Source organism: Scyliorhinus canicula, chromosome 28, assembly GCF_902713615.1.
Source record: "Scyliorhinus canicula chromosome 28, sScyCan1.1, whole genome shotgun sequence".
NCBI lineage: Eukaryota > Metazoa > Chordata > Chondrichthyes > Carcharhiniformes > Scyliorhinidae > Scyliorhinus > Scyliorhinus canicula.
The window spans coordinates 10,991,774-11,008,130 of record NC_052173.1 but is presented as its reverse complement, the minus strand read 5'-3'; the positions used below and the strand labels follow the sequence as shown (position 1 = coordinate 11,008,130).

General features: G+C 47.8%; 1 protein-coding gene across 2 annotated transcripts in view; it reads left to right on the top strand.

The window, feature by feature from the left end:
- The window catches only part of cers5 (ceramide synthase 5), a 100,100-nt gene that overhangs the window by 41,781 nt on the left and 41,962 nt on the right, over positions 1-16,357 (top strand). For both annotated transcript variants that reach the window (XM_038786604.1, XM_038786603.1), the window contains exon 4: positions 7,173-7,230. In XM_038786604.1, coding sequence (XP_038642532.1) covers positions 7,173-7,230 — 58 coding nt within the window. The remainder of the gene's footprint in view (positions 1-7,172; positions 7,231-16,357) is intronic.

The window sequence follows — 16,357 nt, the reverse complement described above, 5'->3', positions numbered from 1 at the left end:
TAAACTAAAACACACTTCTGGGGTGCGTATCCCTCTATTCCCGTCCTATTCATGTAATTGTCAAGATGCCCCTTAAACGTCACTATCGCCCCTGCTTCCACCACCTCCTCCGGCAGCGAGAAATGAATGTTACAAATCACAAACTGACTGATGTACCTCCTGTTCAGTAATTTCATATTGCTGCCTGCAAGTATAGTCTCTGGAAATGGGTATAAAATCAAAATTCTGCAGATGCTGGAGGTTTGACATTTAAAAACTCAGCAGGTCTGGCAGCATCTGTGGAGATAGCAACAAAGTTGTGTTTCGAGTCCAGTATGACTTCTCTTCAGCCCGCCCTTTCAAGGAAGAGTCATACAGACTCAATATTAACACTCCCAACAGATGCTTTCGCACCTGCTTCAGTATTTTCAGCACTTTCTGTTTCTGTCCCTGGAAATGTTGTTTGGTCTCTCTTGAACGTTGAGAGTCGAGCATTCTAGCTGTTCTGTAATTTTATATCTGAGTCCATTGATTTAATGAGGGCAGTGATGACATTGACATTAAGTTAAGGGCCCATGGTGTTCAGGGTAAGATCCTGTCATGGATAGAGGATTGGCTAACTGGCAGAAGGCAGAGAGTGGGGATAAAGGGGTCTTTTTCAGGATGGCAGCCGGTGACTAGTGGTGTGACTCAGGGGTCTGTGCTGGGACCACAACTTTTCACAATATACATTAATGATCTGGAAGAAGGAACTGAAGGCACTGTTGCTAAGTTTGCAGATGATACAAAGACCTGTAGTGGAATAGGTAATATTGAGGAAGCAAGGGGGCTGCAGAAGGACTTGGACAAGCTCGGACAGTGGGCAATGAAGTGGCAGATGGAATACAATGTGGAAAAGTGTGAGGTTATGCACCTTGGAAGGAGAAATGGAGACATAGACTATTTTCTAATGGGAAGATGCTTTGGAAATCGGAAGCACAAAGGGACTTGGGAGTCCTTGTTCGCGATTCTCTTAAGGTTAAAGTGCAGGTTCAGTCGGCAGTTAGGAAGGCAAATGCAATGTTGGCATTCCTGTCGAGAGGGCTAGAATACAAGACCAGGGATGTACTTAGGCTATATAAGGCTCTGGTCAGACCCCATTTGGAGTATGGTGAGCGGTTTTGGGCCCTGTATCTAAGGAAGGATGTGCTGGCCTTGGAAAGGGTTCAGAGGAAGTTCACAAGAATGATCCCTGGAATGAAGAGTTTGTCGTATGCGGAACATTTGAGGACTCTGGGTCTGTACTCGTTGGAGTTTAGAAGGATTAGAAGGGATCTTATTGAAACTTACAGGATACTGCGAGGCCTGGATAGAGTGGAAGTGGAGAGGATGTTTCCACTTTTAGGAAAAACTAGAAGCAGAGGACACAACCTCAGAATAAAGGGACGATCCTTTAAAACAGATGAGGAGGAATTTCTTCAGCCAGAGGGTGGTGAATCTATGGAACTCTTTGCCGAGGAAGGCTGTGGAGGCCAAATCACTGAGTGGCTTTAAGATAGAGATAGATATGTTTTTGATCAATAAGGGGATTAGGGGTTATGGGGAGAAAGCAGGAGAATGGGGATGAGAAAAATATCAGCCATGATTGAATGGCGGAGTAGACTCGATAGGCCGAGTGGCCTAATTCTGCTCCTATGTCTTATGGGTTTATGGTCTTATGACATGGCAATTCCGACGACTTGGGGATAAAACTCTCCAATTGTGGAACAAATTTTTTTTAAATTGGGTGAGATTGTGGGACTCTCTCTAGTACACTGGGTACCACGGTAGCACAAGTGGTTAGCACTGTGGCTTCACAGTGCCAGGGTCCCAGGTTCGATTCCCGGCTGGGTCACTGTCTGTGCGGAGTCTCACATTCCCCCTGTATCTGCGTGGGTTTCCTCCGGGTGCTCCGGTTTCCCCCCACAGTCCAAAGATGTGCAGGTTAGGTGGATTGGCCACGATAAATTGCCCTTAGTGTCCAAAAAAGGTTAGGAGGGGTTATTGGGTAACGGGGTTAGGGTGGAAGTGAGGGCTTAAGTGGGGCGGTGCCGACTCGATGGGCTGAATGGCCTCCTTCTGCACTGTATGTTCTATGTATCTACAGAGTGATCTGGGTGACAGTGTATCAGTCACAATGTTAGTCTGCAGGTACAGCAGATTAGGAAGACAAATTAGTGTTTTATGGCCAGGATTGTGACACTTGTACAGGGCCTTGGTGAGACCACATCTGGTTTTGCTCCCCTTACTTTGGAGACAATTCCATTTGAAACAGTTTGGAGAAGGTTGACTCGACTGATTGCTGGGATGAAGGGTTTACCTTGGGAAAGGTTAGATAGGCTGGGCCTGTATCCGTCGGAATCCATTGGAGTTCAGAAGATTGAGAGGTGATCTTATTGAAACATAAGATCCTGAGGGGACTTGACAAGGTGGATGTTGATAGGAGGTTTCCCCTTATAGGAGAGACTAGGGGCGCGATCCATCGGCCGCGTTGCACTCTCGGTCGAGCGCGTTGCAGCCAATGGATACCGGGAGAGACCTCACACAGGTTTCCCAGCAGTTATCACAGCTCGCGGGATCCACCCGCGAGGCATCGGAATCAGAAGCAACCCAAAAGGAGCGGAGCCAAATGACTTTGGCGAACCTAACCGGAATCTACTGGCTTCAACAGCAAGGCCGCAGCCAGGCGCCATTCAGCATTTGTCCACACAAACGTGGATCAGGCGGAACGGCACCCAGAGGGGGTCTCCCAGGCCATCAGAGGCCCCTGGGTGGCCAGGGATAGTGCAGGGTGGCCACCTGGAACACTGGCAACTGAGCACTTCCCAGCTGGCACCGTGGCACTGCCAAACTGGCAGGAGCACTACCCAGGTGGCAGTGCAAGGGAGCCTGGGGACCAGGCTGGCACTGCCAAGGCTCATGAGATGAGGGGGGCCATGCCCATGAAAGGAGGGGGGGGGGGGTGAGGGGATGTGGATAGCAGGAAAGTAGGGGCCTCTGGGAGGTTTGGGGGGGTGTGGGGAGGGGTGGTTGCAGGGGGATCCCCAGGGTCCCCATAGTGGGGTGTCGTGTCCACGTGTATGGGGTAGTGTCCGTGTGTGGGGGGGGGGGCATTTCCCATGGGTGGGGGGGACCCACAAGCTCACTTAGAGATTGGGGTACCCTTTTAAATTGCGGCCCAATCTCTTGAGTTCAGCTCCCTGGTCAGTGATGACTTTTTTTGATGTTTTTAAATTCAGAGTACCCAATTCATTTTTTTTCCAATTAAGGGGCAATTTAGCGTGGCCAATCCACCTAACCTGCACATCTTTGGGTTGTGGGGGTGAAACCCACGCAGTCACGGGGAGAATGTGCAAACTCCTCACGGACAGTGACCCAGAGCCGGGATCGAACCTGGGACCTCGGCGCCGTGAGGCAGCAGTGCTAACCACTATGCCACCCTAAGAAAAGAAGTGTGGGCTAAACTGGTGAGAAGCTCCTCGGGGCCCCAAAAAAGTGATTTAAATGTCATTGAATAGCGGTGGGGAACTCACCGGCAGGAAGCTGCCTGAAAAACCCACCACAAATAAGCTGAGAATTTTTTCCCGCTGAGTTAGATTGAGAAAGGAGACAAAGGATGCAGGGAATAGGAAGGAACTTATAGAGTTTTTAAAAAAAAATAAAAAATTTACAGTACCCAATTAATTTTTTTTCCAATTAAGGGGCACTTTAGTGTGGCCAATCTACCTAGCTTGCGCATCTTTTGTGTTGTGGGGGGCGAAACTCACGCAAGCATGGGGAGAATGTGCAAACACCACACGGACAGTGACCCAAAGCTGGGATCGAACCTGTGACCTCGGTGCCGTGAGGCCGCAGTGCTAACCACTGTGCCACAGTGCTGCCCCAGGAATGTAGAGTTGAGGCCACAGTCGAATCAGCCATGATCTGATTGGATGGCAGAGCAGACTCGAAGGCTGCAGTGACCTACCCCTGTTCCTTGTTTGTAAATGCAGACTGTAAAGATCACAGGATTCATTACCTGATCTGTGTCAAGAGTAGTGGTGCAGATCCCATAATGTCCTGTAGTAGCTGCAGGTTGGGGCAGAGATAAATCCAACTAGGCCGCCACTCTTCATTTGTTACAGTGTGTGTCTGCGCGCTTATGGGATTTGGATCGAGTACATAATCCTGTCTAGTCAGATAGCTGGCTGGTGCCCGCTGTCTTGCCTTGCACGTGAACAATGGCCACTGATTTATTGGTAGGCACAAAATTGGGCAGTTTGATTTCCAAAATGTCGGTGGAAATCCTAGAGATCCAAGTAACAAAAATTGGGAATGTATTTACTCAGTCACTGTGAACCAATGGCCCTGATTGCAATAGAGTGGAACTGGATTTGCCCCCCCCCCCCCTGCTCCGTCACATAAATCAGTGGCTTTCATTGTGGCCACATGGGCAAAGTACCGGCGCCCACTGAGCTCTACTGCAGTGAAGAATTCAACGCCCTCGGGCAAGAGGAAACCAATTCAGTGAGTTTGTGGCGCAGTGTTTTCTGTGGCAGTCCAAAGCTTTCTGAATGGAGCCCTCCACTCGCCCAGAATCTTTCCTTTTAATTGACAGGTGAGCAAGGAATAACAAAACAAATCCCTGCTGTACGCAGATGACATTTAATTTTCTTGTAATGGTCCTTGTCTAAAATAAAATTCTTTCCGAGAGCTTTCCACTTGGCTTAGAAGAGGAGGGAAATATCTAAATCGTGGAGTATATAACACACTGGGAACTGAGAGAACCTTTTCACTGGGAGAACCATTTCAAACCGTCATTTGCTCCACATTCAAATAATGCATTGTCCAAAAGAGAACTTGCTCACCTCCAGCTGCATCTCTGAGATCTTGGCCAGCTCTGAAATGCTGCATCAGCTCTGAAATGCTGCATAAGTTCTTTGGTGGTGTTTTATTTGACCGAGCTTATCCTAGACTAATCCAAAATGGGGATAGTGGTCTAGCCTTTCCTGGAAAATAGTTTGTCTTATTCTCTGTCCAAGAGTATGTTCCACTTCCTTAGTATTGTGTTGAGGGTCTGTGAGGAGAGGGAAAAGATGATGGGACAAGATGGGAAAAGAGGATGACACTAACTATGGTCCCATTCACTGTCGTTGTAAGGCAGCAGTGCTAACCCCTGTGCACTAGGTTGCATCCATTTGCAGAATCTGGAATAGATTTGTTGCTCCTGAAACATACCAACAATTTGCATTTGGTTCCGAAAGACTCCAGTCTTCAAAAAGCTAATTTCAGTAAATGTCTAATGAGCCTCTGCAGAATCGAACTACTCGCTTTGCTGATCACCTCCCAACTTCCACAACACTGGTGTGAGACTTTGCCATTTGCACTAATCCTTAAAATTTACCATGAATGATTCGGATTGTCTGCAAATACTGGAAATGTAAACAGCAGTTCAGTCAGTATTTGAAAGAGAGAAGATGGGTGGCATGGTAGCACAAGTGGTTAGCACTGTTGCTTCATAGCGCTAGGGTCCCGGGTCCGATCCCCGCTTGGGGTCACTCTCTGTGCGGAGTCTGCACGTTCTCCCCATGTCTGCGTGGGTTTCCTCCGGGTGCTCCGGTTTCCTCCCACAAGTCCCGAAAGACGTGCTGTTAGGTGAATTGGACATTCTGAATTCTCCCTCTGTGACCCGAACAGGCTCCGGAATGTGGCGACTAGGGGCTTTTCACAGTAACTTCATTGCAGTGTTTTTTTTTTAAATTTAGAGTGCCCAATTATTTTTTCCAATTAAGGGGCAATTTAGTGTGGCCAATCCACCTACTCTGCACATTTTTGGGTTGTGGGGGCGAAACCATTGCAGTGTTAATGTAAGCCTACTTGTGACACTAATAAAGATTAAGGGATAACATCCTGGTGTATATCCCTTTTGAGGAAGGTCAACGCTGAAATATTCTTGTATATTTTCTCTAGATGTTAATGAACTTGCTGTGTATCGCCAGCAATTTCTGGTTTGGCATTTTTATTCTTTAGTTAATTTTTGTACAAACAGGAACTGGCATCCTGAAACGAGAGTACTCCTGCATTGCAAAGGACCTAAATTCTCCTCCATAGCAAAGGGCAACAATCCACAGGTTATGAAGATTTAAAATGAAAACCAAAAATACTCTTTTTATTTTGATTTTATAGATCCGCAGTATTTTGCTTTTGCTTCAGAGATTGTTAATTCCGCTCCTTGTCAACAAAAAACATTGACCTGATCAGAGGATTGAACTATCTGAAAATGACTTTTCACTTCTTCTTTATGGCTGACAAAAGATTGGCCGTTCTGGACCCATTGAAATTGACTTGTCGAAGAAATTGAAATTGTCGAAAGCTCCAAACTGTGACACATGTCTACGTTTCATAACTCCACTAAAAAGCTTCCAAGTAGGAACATTTGGCAGGTGCCAAGCATTTAATGTGATCCCGAGTCATTTGTGAAGTAGGCTCTCCCGCTTATGTTGACCGTTAAAGCTGTGTTCATTGTGTATTGCCCATGTGTAATAGATACCATTTGAGTGCCGCAGATTGCTGGTGTAGGGAAACTTCAAAAGAACCTGACCAAGAAGTAATTGCAGCACTGAGCGGTGCTGGTGAGTGGCTCCTAATATTCACTTAATTTGTTAATGGCAGTGGCTGTGTGATTGGTTGAAGGCTGATTATTGTTTTTTTTAAAAAGCTCCAATAAATTCTGTAATCACAGACTTCTTGTTAAGGAAGGCCGGCAGTATACAAAGCTATGTGGTCGCTGTGACTGGGAGAATAAACGTAACTATTTTCCTCTTCAGTTCTTTTCCCCAGTGTTTGAGAAGCAGCTTTTTAAAAAAGATCTGGGTGGCTTGTGAGCAATGGCCCTACATTTATTGAGTCATTGAATGCAGGAGGGCTGCTCTGAGAGACACTAAAGCCAGGCTTTACTAACGGGAGGAGCAAACTGGCCAAATAGTTATTCTGGGCTGTTCATGTGAAGCCAGAATAGACATGGGTATAGATTTGGGAGGGGGGAAAGAGTGTTTGATTATTTTCTCTTATTTCGAAACCTTTTTCAATTGGAATCCAGATTGGTCGACTGAGCTTTTAGATTTGATGGGGATAACCTCCTCCCTCCCCTGCCCACCCCCTCCCATTTTCTGATTTCAAGTGTTTTGTATTTACAGGTGGCGACTGGTATTTTATTTCTATATATTCTTCTATGGAGTGAGATTTCTGTGGAAGGTAAGTGCTGTATGTGAATGTTTTGTCTGTGTATCAGCCCTTCCCCCATCCTTCCCCCCCCCCCCCCCCGAAAAGAAGAAAGCATTCTTGTCAACTCTTTCTTTAGTCAAGGTGACCGTTAGCCATTCCCTTCAGCGCAGCAGTGGTCCTCCGCAGCGGCTGATGTGGAGTAATCAAATGTGCAGAGTAATCAAATGTGCAGTGTAAGTGTAGGTGACCATCTGTAGTTAAGTATCATTAGGGTCCTGTTACTTCCCAGTGCAAGTTGGAGCGAGTGAACCTACTGGTTTATACTTTGGGGTGGCGTGAGGGGGGGAGGTTACATACAAATTAAGGTCAAGAAAGCACTCATTTCCATACCAACTTTCTCTGCTGCTGGATGCCTCAAAAAGCTTAACAGCTTGACAGAATTACTCCTGGAAGTGTAGTCACCAGGAAAGCACAGTAGCCAATTTATGCACAGCCAGCTCCCAGTCAGGCAACTAATCGCATCATATTTTTCTAATGATACAGGTTGGGTTATAAATGTCAAGTCAGGGTGTCAGGAGAACTCTGCTGGTTGAAAAGCATAACAGGATGTCGCCTGGGAGGCCAGGCAGAACTTTGATATAGTGTCTGGAGTGTCCACCGAGACTTTTTGAGTCCCTGGAGTGGGGTTTGACCCGACGACGACGTGACTGAGTAGCGGGCGCTGCCTCTGAACCAAGACTGACGCATAGTTAAACTGGGCAAGGGACATCCGAATGGCTCTGTCAAATTAGGTGTTCGGGGCAACATCGTATCTGTGCAAGTGTTATTGGTTGTTGGGGTGGTGGTGCTTTATCTTTAATTCCTCCAATTGACTCGGAACAATTATGCTTGCTGTTTTAAAACGCGTTCACTAAGGTTATTTTAAGCTATACTTCATCCTTGTCCACTATAAAATGGCTGGAATCGAGTGTGTGGGAGATTGTGGGGACAAAGAAAGCCCACATTCCATAGACTGTGGTGCTGAGGTTAACACCACCTTGTGTACTTTCACACTCTGGTCATGTTTTGTTCTCCTCCCAGCTTTTACACAATCGAGTAAAGGGTAGCTAAAGTGTCTTTGCACTGAGTGATTCTGAGCAGTGGTGCAAAGCTGCTGCCAGTATAACTCTTGTGGGCTGCTGCTTCGAATGTGCTTCCTGCTTTGTGCACCCTGCCCGTGACAGCTTCCGAGGATAGTCTTCCATCATTGTCCAGGGCTTTCATGTCTTTGTTGAATCTGACTCTATTTTGCTTAACTCTGGCATAGCTCCAGAATTCATGACATGGCCAGGCACCGTTATACTGATGCTTTGATTTGGGAGTGGGAGTTCTTACTTGCAACAGTGGGAGGAACAAGGCCCAACAATGCTGTCAAAAGGACAGTGAGGCTAATTGCATTTCCCGTGATTCAGATGCCGAATGTCCCAGCAGCTTCAATTGAGGGCAGGTGCACAGAAATAAAAATGTTTCTGACTGGGATTTGCTACTCTCTCATTAGCTTTGTGAAAATGGCATCTCGTTGTCTCGCTCAATATTCACATACATTGAATGGTGTGAATCCCGGTTCTTAAAAACTGTAGATATAAAGGAAACTTTCCACAGAAAGTTTACTTTGAAGTCAAAATACTCTTTAAGGGGGTGATGAGTGTCGGTTATGGCCAGACAACCTCTCTGACACTGAAAGTTAAACTTTTTCAGTGTGGAGTCTCTTCCTTGGGGTTTAATAGTATTATTTTTTTAAATCAGTATTTTTGTACTTATGGCCTCTTTCTCTCAATCCAGTATTTTTCACCCGATTTGACATTGAATTCACGCACTCTAACTTGTACTTCCTAGTTCAGACTTTATGCTGTTGACTTCACAATCGCTCTGCTCTGCCATTCAATAAGATCATGGCTGATTGGTTGTGGCCACAACTCCACTGTCCTATCTGACCTCAAAAACCCTTGGACTCCTAGGGGCAGTACAGTGGGTTAGCACTGCTGCCTCACGGTGCCAAGGGCCCAGGTTCGATCCCGGCCCCGGGTCAGTGTCCGTGTGGAGTTTGTACATTCTCTCCGTGTTTGTGTGGGTTTCACCCCCACAACCCAAGGGCAAGTGGATTGGATTGGCCACGCTAAATTGCCCCTTAATTGTAAAAAATGAATTGGGTACATAGAACAGTACAGCACAGAACAGGCCCTTCGGCCCTCAATGTTGTGCCGAGCAATGATCACCCTACAAGCCAACGTATCCATCCTATTCCAGTAACCCAACAACCTCCCCATTAACCTTATTTTTTAGGACACTAAGGGCAATTTAGCATGGCCAATCCACCTAACCCGCACATCTTTGGACTGTGGGAGGAAACCGGAGCACCCGGAGGAAACCCACGCACACACTGGGAGGACGTGCAGACTCCACACAGACAGTGACCCAAGCCGGAATCGAACCTGGGACCCTGGCGCTGTGCAGCATTTATGCTAACCACCATGCTACCGTGCTACTCAAATTTATATATTTTTTAAAAAATTAATGATCTTCTGAGAGTGAAAAGGTTTCTCGTTATTATCGGCATGGTGGTTAGGCACTGATGCCTCACAGTGCCAGGGACCGGGGTTTGATTCTGGCCTTGGCTGACTGTCTGTCTGTTGGTGCGAAGTTTGCACATTCTCCTCGTGTCTGCGTGGCTTTCCTCCAGGTGCTCCACTTTCCTCCCATGTGCAGGTTAGGTGGATTGGCCATGATAAATTGCCCCTTCGTGTCCATGGATGTGTAGGTTGGGTTAGGTGGGGGAGTGGGCTAGGGTGGAGTTCCCTTTCAAAGGGTCGGTGCAGACTCGGATGGGTCAAATGGCCTCCTTCTGCACTGTAAGGATTCTATAATTCTTACCTCCGTTCAAAAACTAGGGGCCTCACATTTAAGACGATGTCCCCAGTTCTAGTCTCTCCCACAAGGGGAAACATCTCCATATGTCCCCTCAGGATCTTTTTGTGTTTCAATAAGATCACCCCTCATTCTCTAAACTCCAATGGATACAGACTCCACCTTTTCCATCAGACAACCCCTTCATCCCAGGAATCAGTCCAGTGAACCTTTCTGAACCGCATCCAATGCAGTTGTGTCCTTTCTTCAGTAAGGGGACCAAAACTGTGCACTATATTCCAGATGTGGCCTAACTGCAGCCCTGTACAGTTGTGCAGCAACGTTCCAGTTGCCTTCCGAATCACTTGCTGTATCTGCGAACTAACCTTTTGTGATTCACATCCCAGAACACCCAAACCTCTCTCTACTGCAGAGTTCTGCAGTGTGTCACCATTCAAATAATAAACTGTGCTTCCTGCCAAAGTGGAGGTACAGTTAAGGAGGTACAGTGGTTTAACTTGTTCACTCTGAACCCAGGTTTCAATCTCTCAGCTCGAGCAACTTGCACATCTTTGGGTTGTGGGGGTGAAACCCACGCAGACACAGGGAGAATGTGCAAACTCCACATGGACAGTGACCCAGGGCCGGGATCGAACCTGGGTCCTCAGCGCCGTGAGGCTGCAGTGCTAACCCACTGCGCCGCTGTGCTGCCCTAAATACCTACCTTTACAACAGACCTGTTCGAGTTTGCCAAATACTGCAGCAAGGCAGCACAATTCATGTGGCAGTAAATGTATCATTGACATGGGGTATCATTGTAATGAATCTTGATCTTCCCGCCCTCTGCTAATTATTAAAAGTTAGCGTTTCAAAGTAACCTGCATTTGACAGTTTGGGTCTCACTGTTTGGGGAGACTTTTCTTTCAGCATAGTGAGACGTGTGACTGCCCTCTTTACCCGGTCTGGCCTACATGTGACTCCAGACCCACAGCAATGTGGTCGGCCGTAACTCTGAAATGGCCTAGCAAGCCACTCGGTTGTACCAAACTGCTGCAGAGTCTAAAAGGAGTGAGGAGTGAAACCAGACAGCCCCCACCCTCGACCGAGCCACTGGAGATCAGCATGGCACACCCAGCGCTGTTGACCCCGCAAAGCCCTTCTTTATATGTGTCCTTGTTAGGGACTGGGATTTTCCAGTGCTGCTGACAGTGAATGGAGTTTTCGCTAGCGTGCACTCGCAACAGCCGAGACCAGGGAAACCTGCCCATTGTCTCCGGCGCCACCATCACCATCCCTACTGACAGGACAGACCCACCAGAGGTGGGCATATCGTCAGGATGGAGTTGGGAGTCCTCAACATCGACTCCGGACCTCATGAAGTCTGGCAGCCTCTGGAGATCTCGTGAGGCGTCGCGATCTGGATCCTGCCCATTGAGGTCAGCACCCAGATTTGCATATTCCAAATGAGCAGTTAATCTCGTTTGAATGTCTACACCAGATGTATCCAGTGCCTGGGACCCAAGGGCCTTGCCTCGGAGACCCCAAGCGGGCGCCGTGTAGCACTGGTTTCCACAAACGTGGACCAGGTGTACCGGCACTTGGTGTGGGGGGAGGGCGGTGTCTTACAGGCGATCGGGGGCCCCTGGGTGTTTGGGCTCTGCACCCTGGCAGTGGCACCCAGGCACCCTAGCAGTGCCAGGGTCACCCAAGTGCCCCCGATACTGCCAGGGTGCCCAGGTGACATGCCCATGCTAGAGATTGGGCCCGGAGGTGTCCTGCCCTTATGAGATGGGGTGTGGGGAGCTCAATGACCCCCTTTATTGTGTGTGTGTGTGTGGGGGGGGGGGGGGGGGGGGGTGGTCTATAGATTTTGACCCAGCAACAATGCTCATTAGTGCAGGAAACGGGACTAAGTGCGGCCTCGGCAGGCATTGCTCGCAGAGTCCCGTTTACTAGTGGGGTTGTTCTCTGCACTGCCAGCGCCAGGATACACCCGGCGAAACGCTACACCCGGCGAAACGCATTCTGGTTCATTTCCTTTTAAATTGTGCCTTGGGTCCATAGCAGACGGTGAGGGAATCAACAAAGAAAAAACCTACTTTTTTTTTCATCCTCACCAACCTATCTGTCGCAGACACATCTGTCCATGACAGTATTGGCAGGAGTGACCACTCTACAGTTCTTGTGAAGACAAAGTTCGATCTTCACATTGAGGATGCCCTCCATCCAGATGCATCCAATCTAAGCTCTGCAGTCCTGCCGAATCTTGTTGTGAATGGTGGTGGACAATTAAACAACTTGCTGGAGGAGGGGGCTCCACAAATCCCCAACCTCGGTGGTGGGGAGCCTGGCACATCAGCGCAAAAGACGAGGCTGACGCATTTGCAACAATCTTCAGCCAGAAATGCCAAATGGATGATCCATCTCGGCCTCCCTCTTGAGGTACCCAGAATCCCAGGTGCCAGTCTTGTAGCCAATATGATGCGCTCCACGTGATACCAAGAAACGGCTAAAAGCACTGGATACTGCAAAGGCTATGGGCCCTGACAGTATTCCAGCAATAGCATTTGTAATGACCCTCATGTTTAAACCTTGCTTTCCCTGTTTAAATCTTGCTTTCCCTGTTTAAATCTTTGCTTTCCTTGTGTAATTTCTTTACTCTCTGTTCTGCTAGCTTCTATAGTATCCCAGCCTTTATTTTTAAGCAAGAACAAACCCTAGTATAAGGTGCTATTTGGACTGGTCCAGGAACATCCCCCTGAACAATGGGTTATTTGGACTGGTCCAGTGATGACATTTTGATGGACTTGGCCAGCAGCCAATCGGCTGGACATCCCAAGACTTGGCAAACCCTCAATGCGGATTGTTCCGGAAGACTCCTTGCTGTGTGACTCTCTGTTTGGGTTTCAGTTTGATCTGAACTCGGGAGCTGAGCAGAATTCTGTTAAATATCTCTCCCAGAAAAGGTGGAGATCTCTCTCTCGTATCTTAGCTGGAGCTCACTCCAGGTAAACCGAGCAGCCAATGTTTTCTCTCTATCCAGCTAGTGAGTATTTAAAGCCTGAAGCCGAACTGGGGGGAACTTTCCTAATTCTTCTTCCTGTAAGGTTACCAGATCTCTCTGAAGGTCGCATGAAAGCTGTTCTGATATTCTGTTTAACTGAGACAAGCTGTTGGTCAGTCTGCTGAAGTTGACAACAGAACGGACCTGAAGTGCATCTTCGTGGTAAGGCTCAGGTCAACACAAGTTAAAGTGCCTCTCTGTAGAGAGGATCCCACAACATGAAAATCCAGTCTGAATGTTCCAGCTACAACATGGGCGGCATGGTTACTTAGTGGTTAGCACTGTTGCTTCACAGCACCAGGGTCCCAGGTTCGATTCCCGGCTTGGGTCACTGTGCGGAGTCTACACGTTCTCCCCGTGTCTGTGTGGGTTTCCTCCGGGTGCTCCGGTTTCCTCCCACAGTCCAAAGATGAGTAGGTTAGGTGGAGTGGCCATGTTAAATTGCCCTTAGTGTCCAAAATTGGCCTTGGTTTTGAATGGGGGGATGGGGTGGAGGTGTGGGCTTGGGTAGGGTGCTCTTTCCAAGAGCCGGTGCAGACTCGATGGGCCGAATGGCCTCCTTCTGCACTGTAAATTCTATGAAACCTATGAGAAGATCAAACCAGCTGGTGGTTTCAACGTCCGCATCCGAAGAACATAGCCGACTACAAAGGCTATAACCTTCAGCAGCAAGATACTCATCTCTCATCCCTATTTAGTCCGTCCCCCCCCCATTATTTTAATCCCTCCCTTCCCCACTGTGTGTCTGTCTTGTGTGTCTGTGGGCAGAGGGTGGGACGGTGAAGGGGAGGAGCAATTAGATTAGCAGATCGTCCTACAGTATTATTGCCATTACATGTTTATCTCTTCTCGTCTTGTATCACGGCGCCGAAGACCCGGGTTCGATCCCGGCCCTGAGTCACTGTCCGTGTAGCATTTGCACATTCTCCCCGTGTCTGCGTGGATCTCACCCCCACAATACAAAAAGGGTAGGTGGATTGGCCATGTTAAATTGCCCCTTAATTAAAAGAATTGGGCACTTTAAATTTATTTTTAAAAACCTCGTCTCTTGTTGTAAATAAACCGTTTGTTTTTGTGTTTTACTTGCCAATCTGGTGCCTGTAAGTCATTGGAGCAGTCAAGGATCAACAATCTCACAAACTTTATACAAATTATTGGTTAATTCACTTCTGTTGGGACACAGGGGTCTGTGGGGTTGGAATTGACCGTGCACTCGCCCAGAGTGTCATAACACACTGAGGACGTGTGCTCCAGAACTAGCTGTGCCCGTAGCTGTCACTGGCAGCTACCTGGCAATGTTGAAAATTGCCCAGGTGTGTGCTGTCTTTAATTTAAAAAAAAACAGCAGGACAAATCCAACCCAATCATTCTGCTCTTGATCATAGTAAAGTGCTGGAAGGGGCCATCTATCAAGAGACACTTACTCAGCAATTACCTGCTCAGTGACACTGAGCTCCACCAGGGTCACTTGTCTTCAAACATGGACAAAAAAGTTCCAGGACATCACTGCAGGAGTTCTTCAGAGTAGTGTGCTAGGCGCAACCATCTTCAGCTGCTTCACCAATGACCTTCGCTCCGTCAAGGTCCAAAGTGGGGATGTCCACCAATGACTGCATTGCACCATTTGCAACTCTTCAGATACTGGAGCAGTCCATGTCCAATGTAGCAAGACCTGGACAACATTTGGGCTTGGGCTGATTAGTGAAGTGCTGCCAGACAATAACCGACCATCTCCAACAAGAGAGAATCTAAACATCTCCCCTTGACATTCAATCGCATTATCATTGCTGAATCTCCCACTATAAGCATCCTGGGAGTTACCACTGACTGACTAAACTGGACCAGTCATATAAATACTGTAACTACAAACCTGTCCACCATCTACAAGGCACAAGTCAGGAGTGTGATGGAATGCTCTCCACTTGCCTGGATGCGTGCAACTCTAACAACACTCTGAGCTCAACACCATCGAGAACAAAGCAGTCTAGCACCCCTCCGTTACTGATGCACAGTGGCACCAGTTTCTACAAGACGCACTGCAGGAACTTGCCAAGGCTCCTTCGACAGCACCTTCCAAACCCACAATCTCTATCACCCAGGACAAGCACTGTAGTTGGATGGAAACATCCACCTGGAGGTTTCACTCTCCATCCTAACTTGGAAATATATCGGCCGTTCCTTCACTGTCGCTGGGTCAAAATCCTGGAACTCCCTCCCTAACAGCACAGTGGGTGTACCTACACCACATGGACTGCAGCGGTTCAAGAAGGCAGCTCACCAACACCTTCTCGAGGACAATTAGGGATGGACAATAAATGCTGGCCTAGCCAGTGATGCCTACATCCCATTAATTAATTTAAAGACAAGCTCTCACCAGCCTTCTGAAGCAAGTCTGGACAGGCTGTGTTTTTCATGGGTCTGTGCACCCATGCATGTAAATCAGTTTTTCAGTATTGGTGGCTGTCGTCAGTTTGCAATACAAGCCCATAAATAGCCAAATTTCCTCTGAATAGTTTTGTACAAGAACACTGTGGTTGCAAAGAGTTTTCGACAATCTGCCAAATATCCTTGCAGGCATCGCAAACCATAATTTGTCAATTTTGAGCAGTTAGTGGTGCCGCGTGGTTGGGACTAATTTGCTTCCCCTCCTCCTACTAATTTTGTGGCTCAACTCTGGAAAGGTTATGATTCTGAACACTCTGCGCGCTGTACGTTGCAGCAAAGAAAAAAGTGGTATTAAAAAATATTTCTCTCCGCCCAATGATTTTCAGCTATTTCATCCGTGACCGATTCCCTCTCCAGAGTTGGACGCAAGGTCTGGACTGTTGGCTAAATTGCGCTGTCCAAGCGTCAGCAGATGACCACTTCCAGCATAAGGCCACCCCAAGCATCGTTTACCAGAAGCTTCACTGTCAGTCATACCAAACAGGCCAGAAATCTCCATCTCGTTCATTCCGGTGGGATTTTCTGTTGCTGCTGTGGTGAATGGAGCTTTGGCCGAGTGCCAGATCCTCCACTCTTACTAGCAGCAGCGGCAAGGCGAACTCTGGCCGGAGAATCCCGGCTGCAGTGAAGAGCTCTTGGCTGTGCCGTAGATGTTGTACCTCCTGAGACAGAAGCTCGAGTCTTTAATAGACTCTGCACACTCTTGCCACAGGCTTCGTGGCAACCGTCCTCGCTTTGAGGGACAGCTTGAGAGAGTTTCAACGC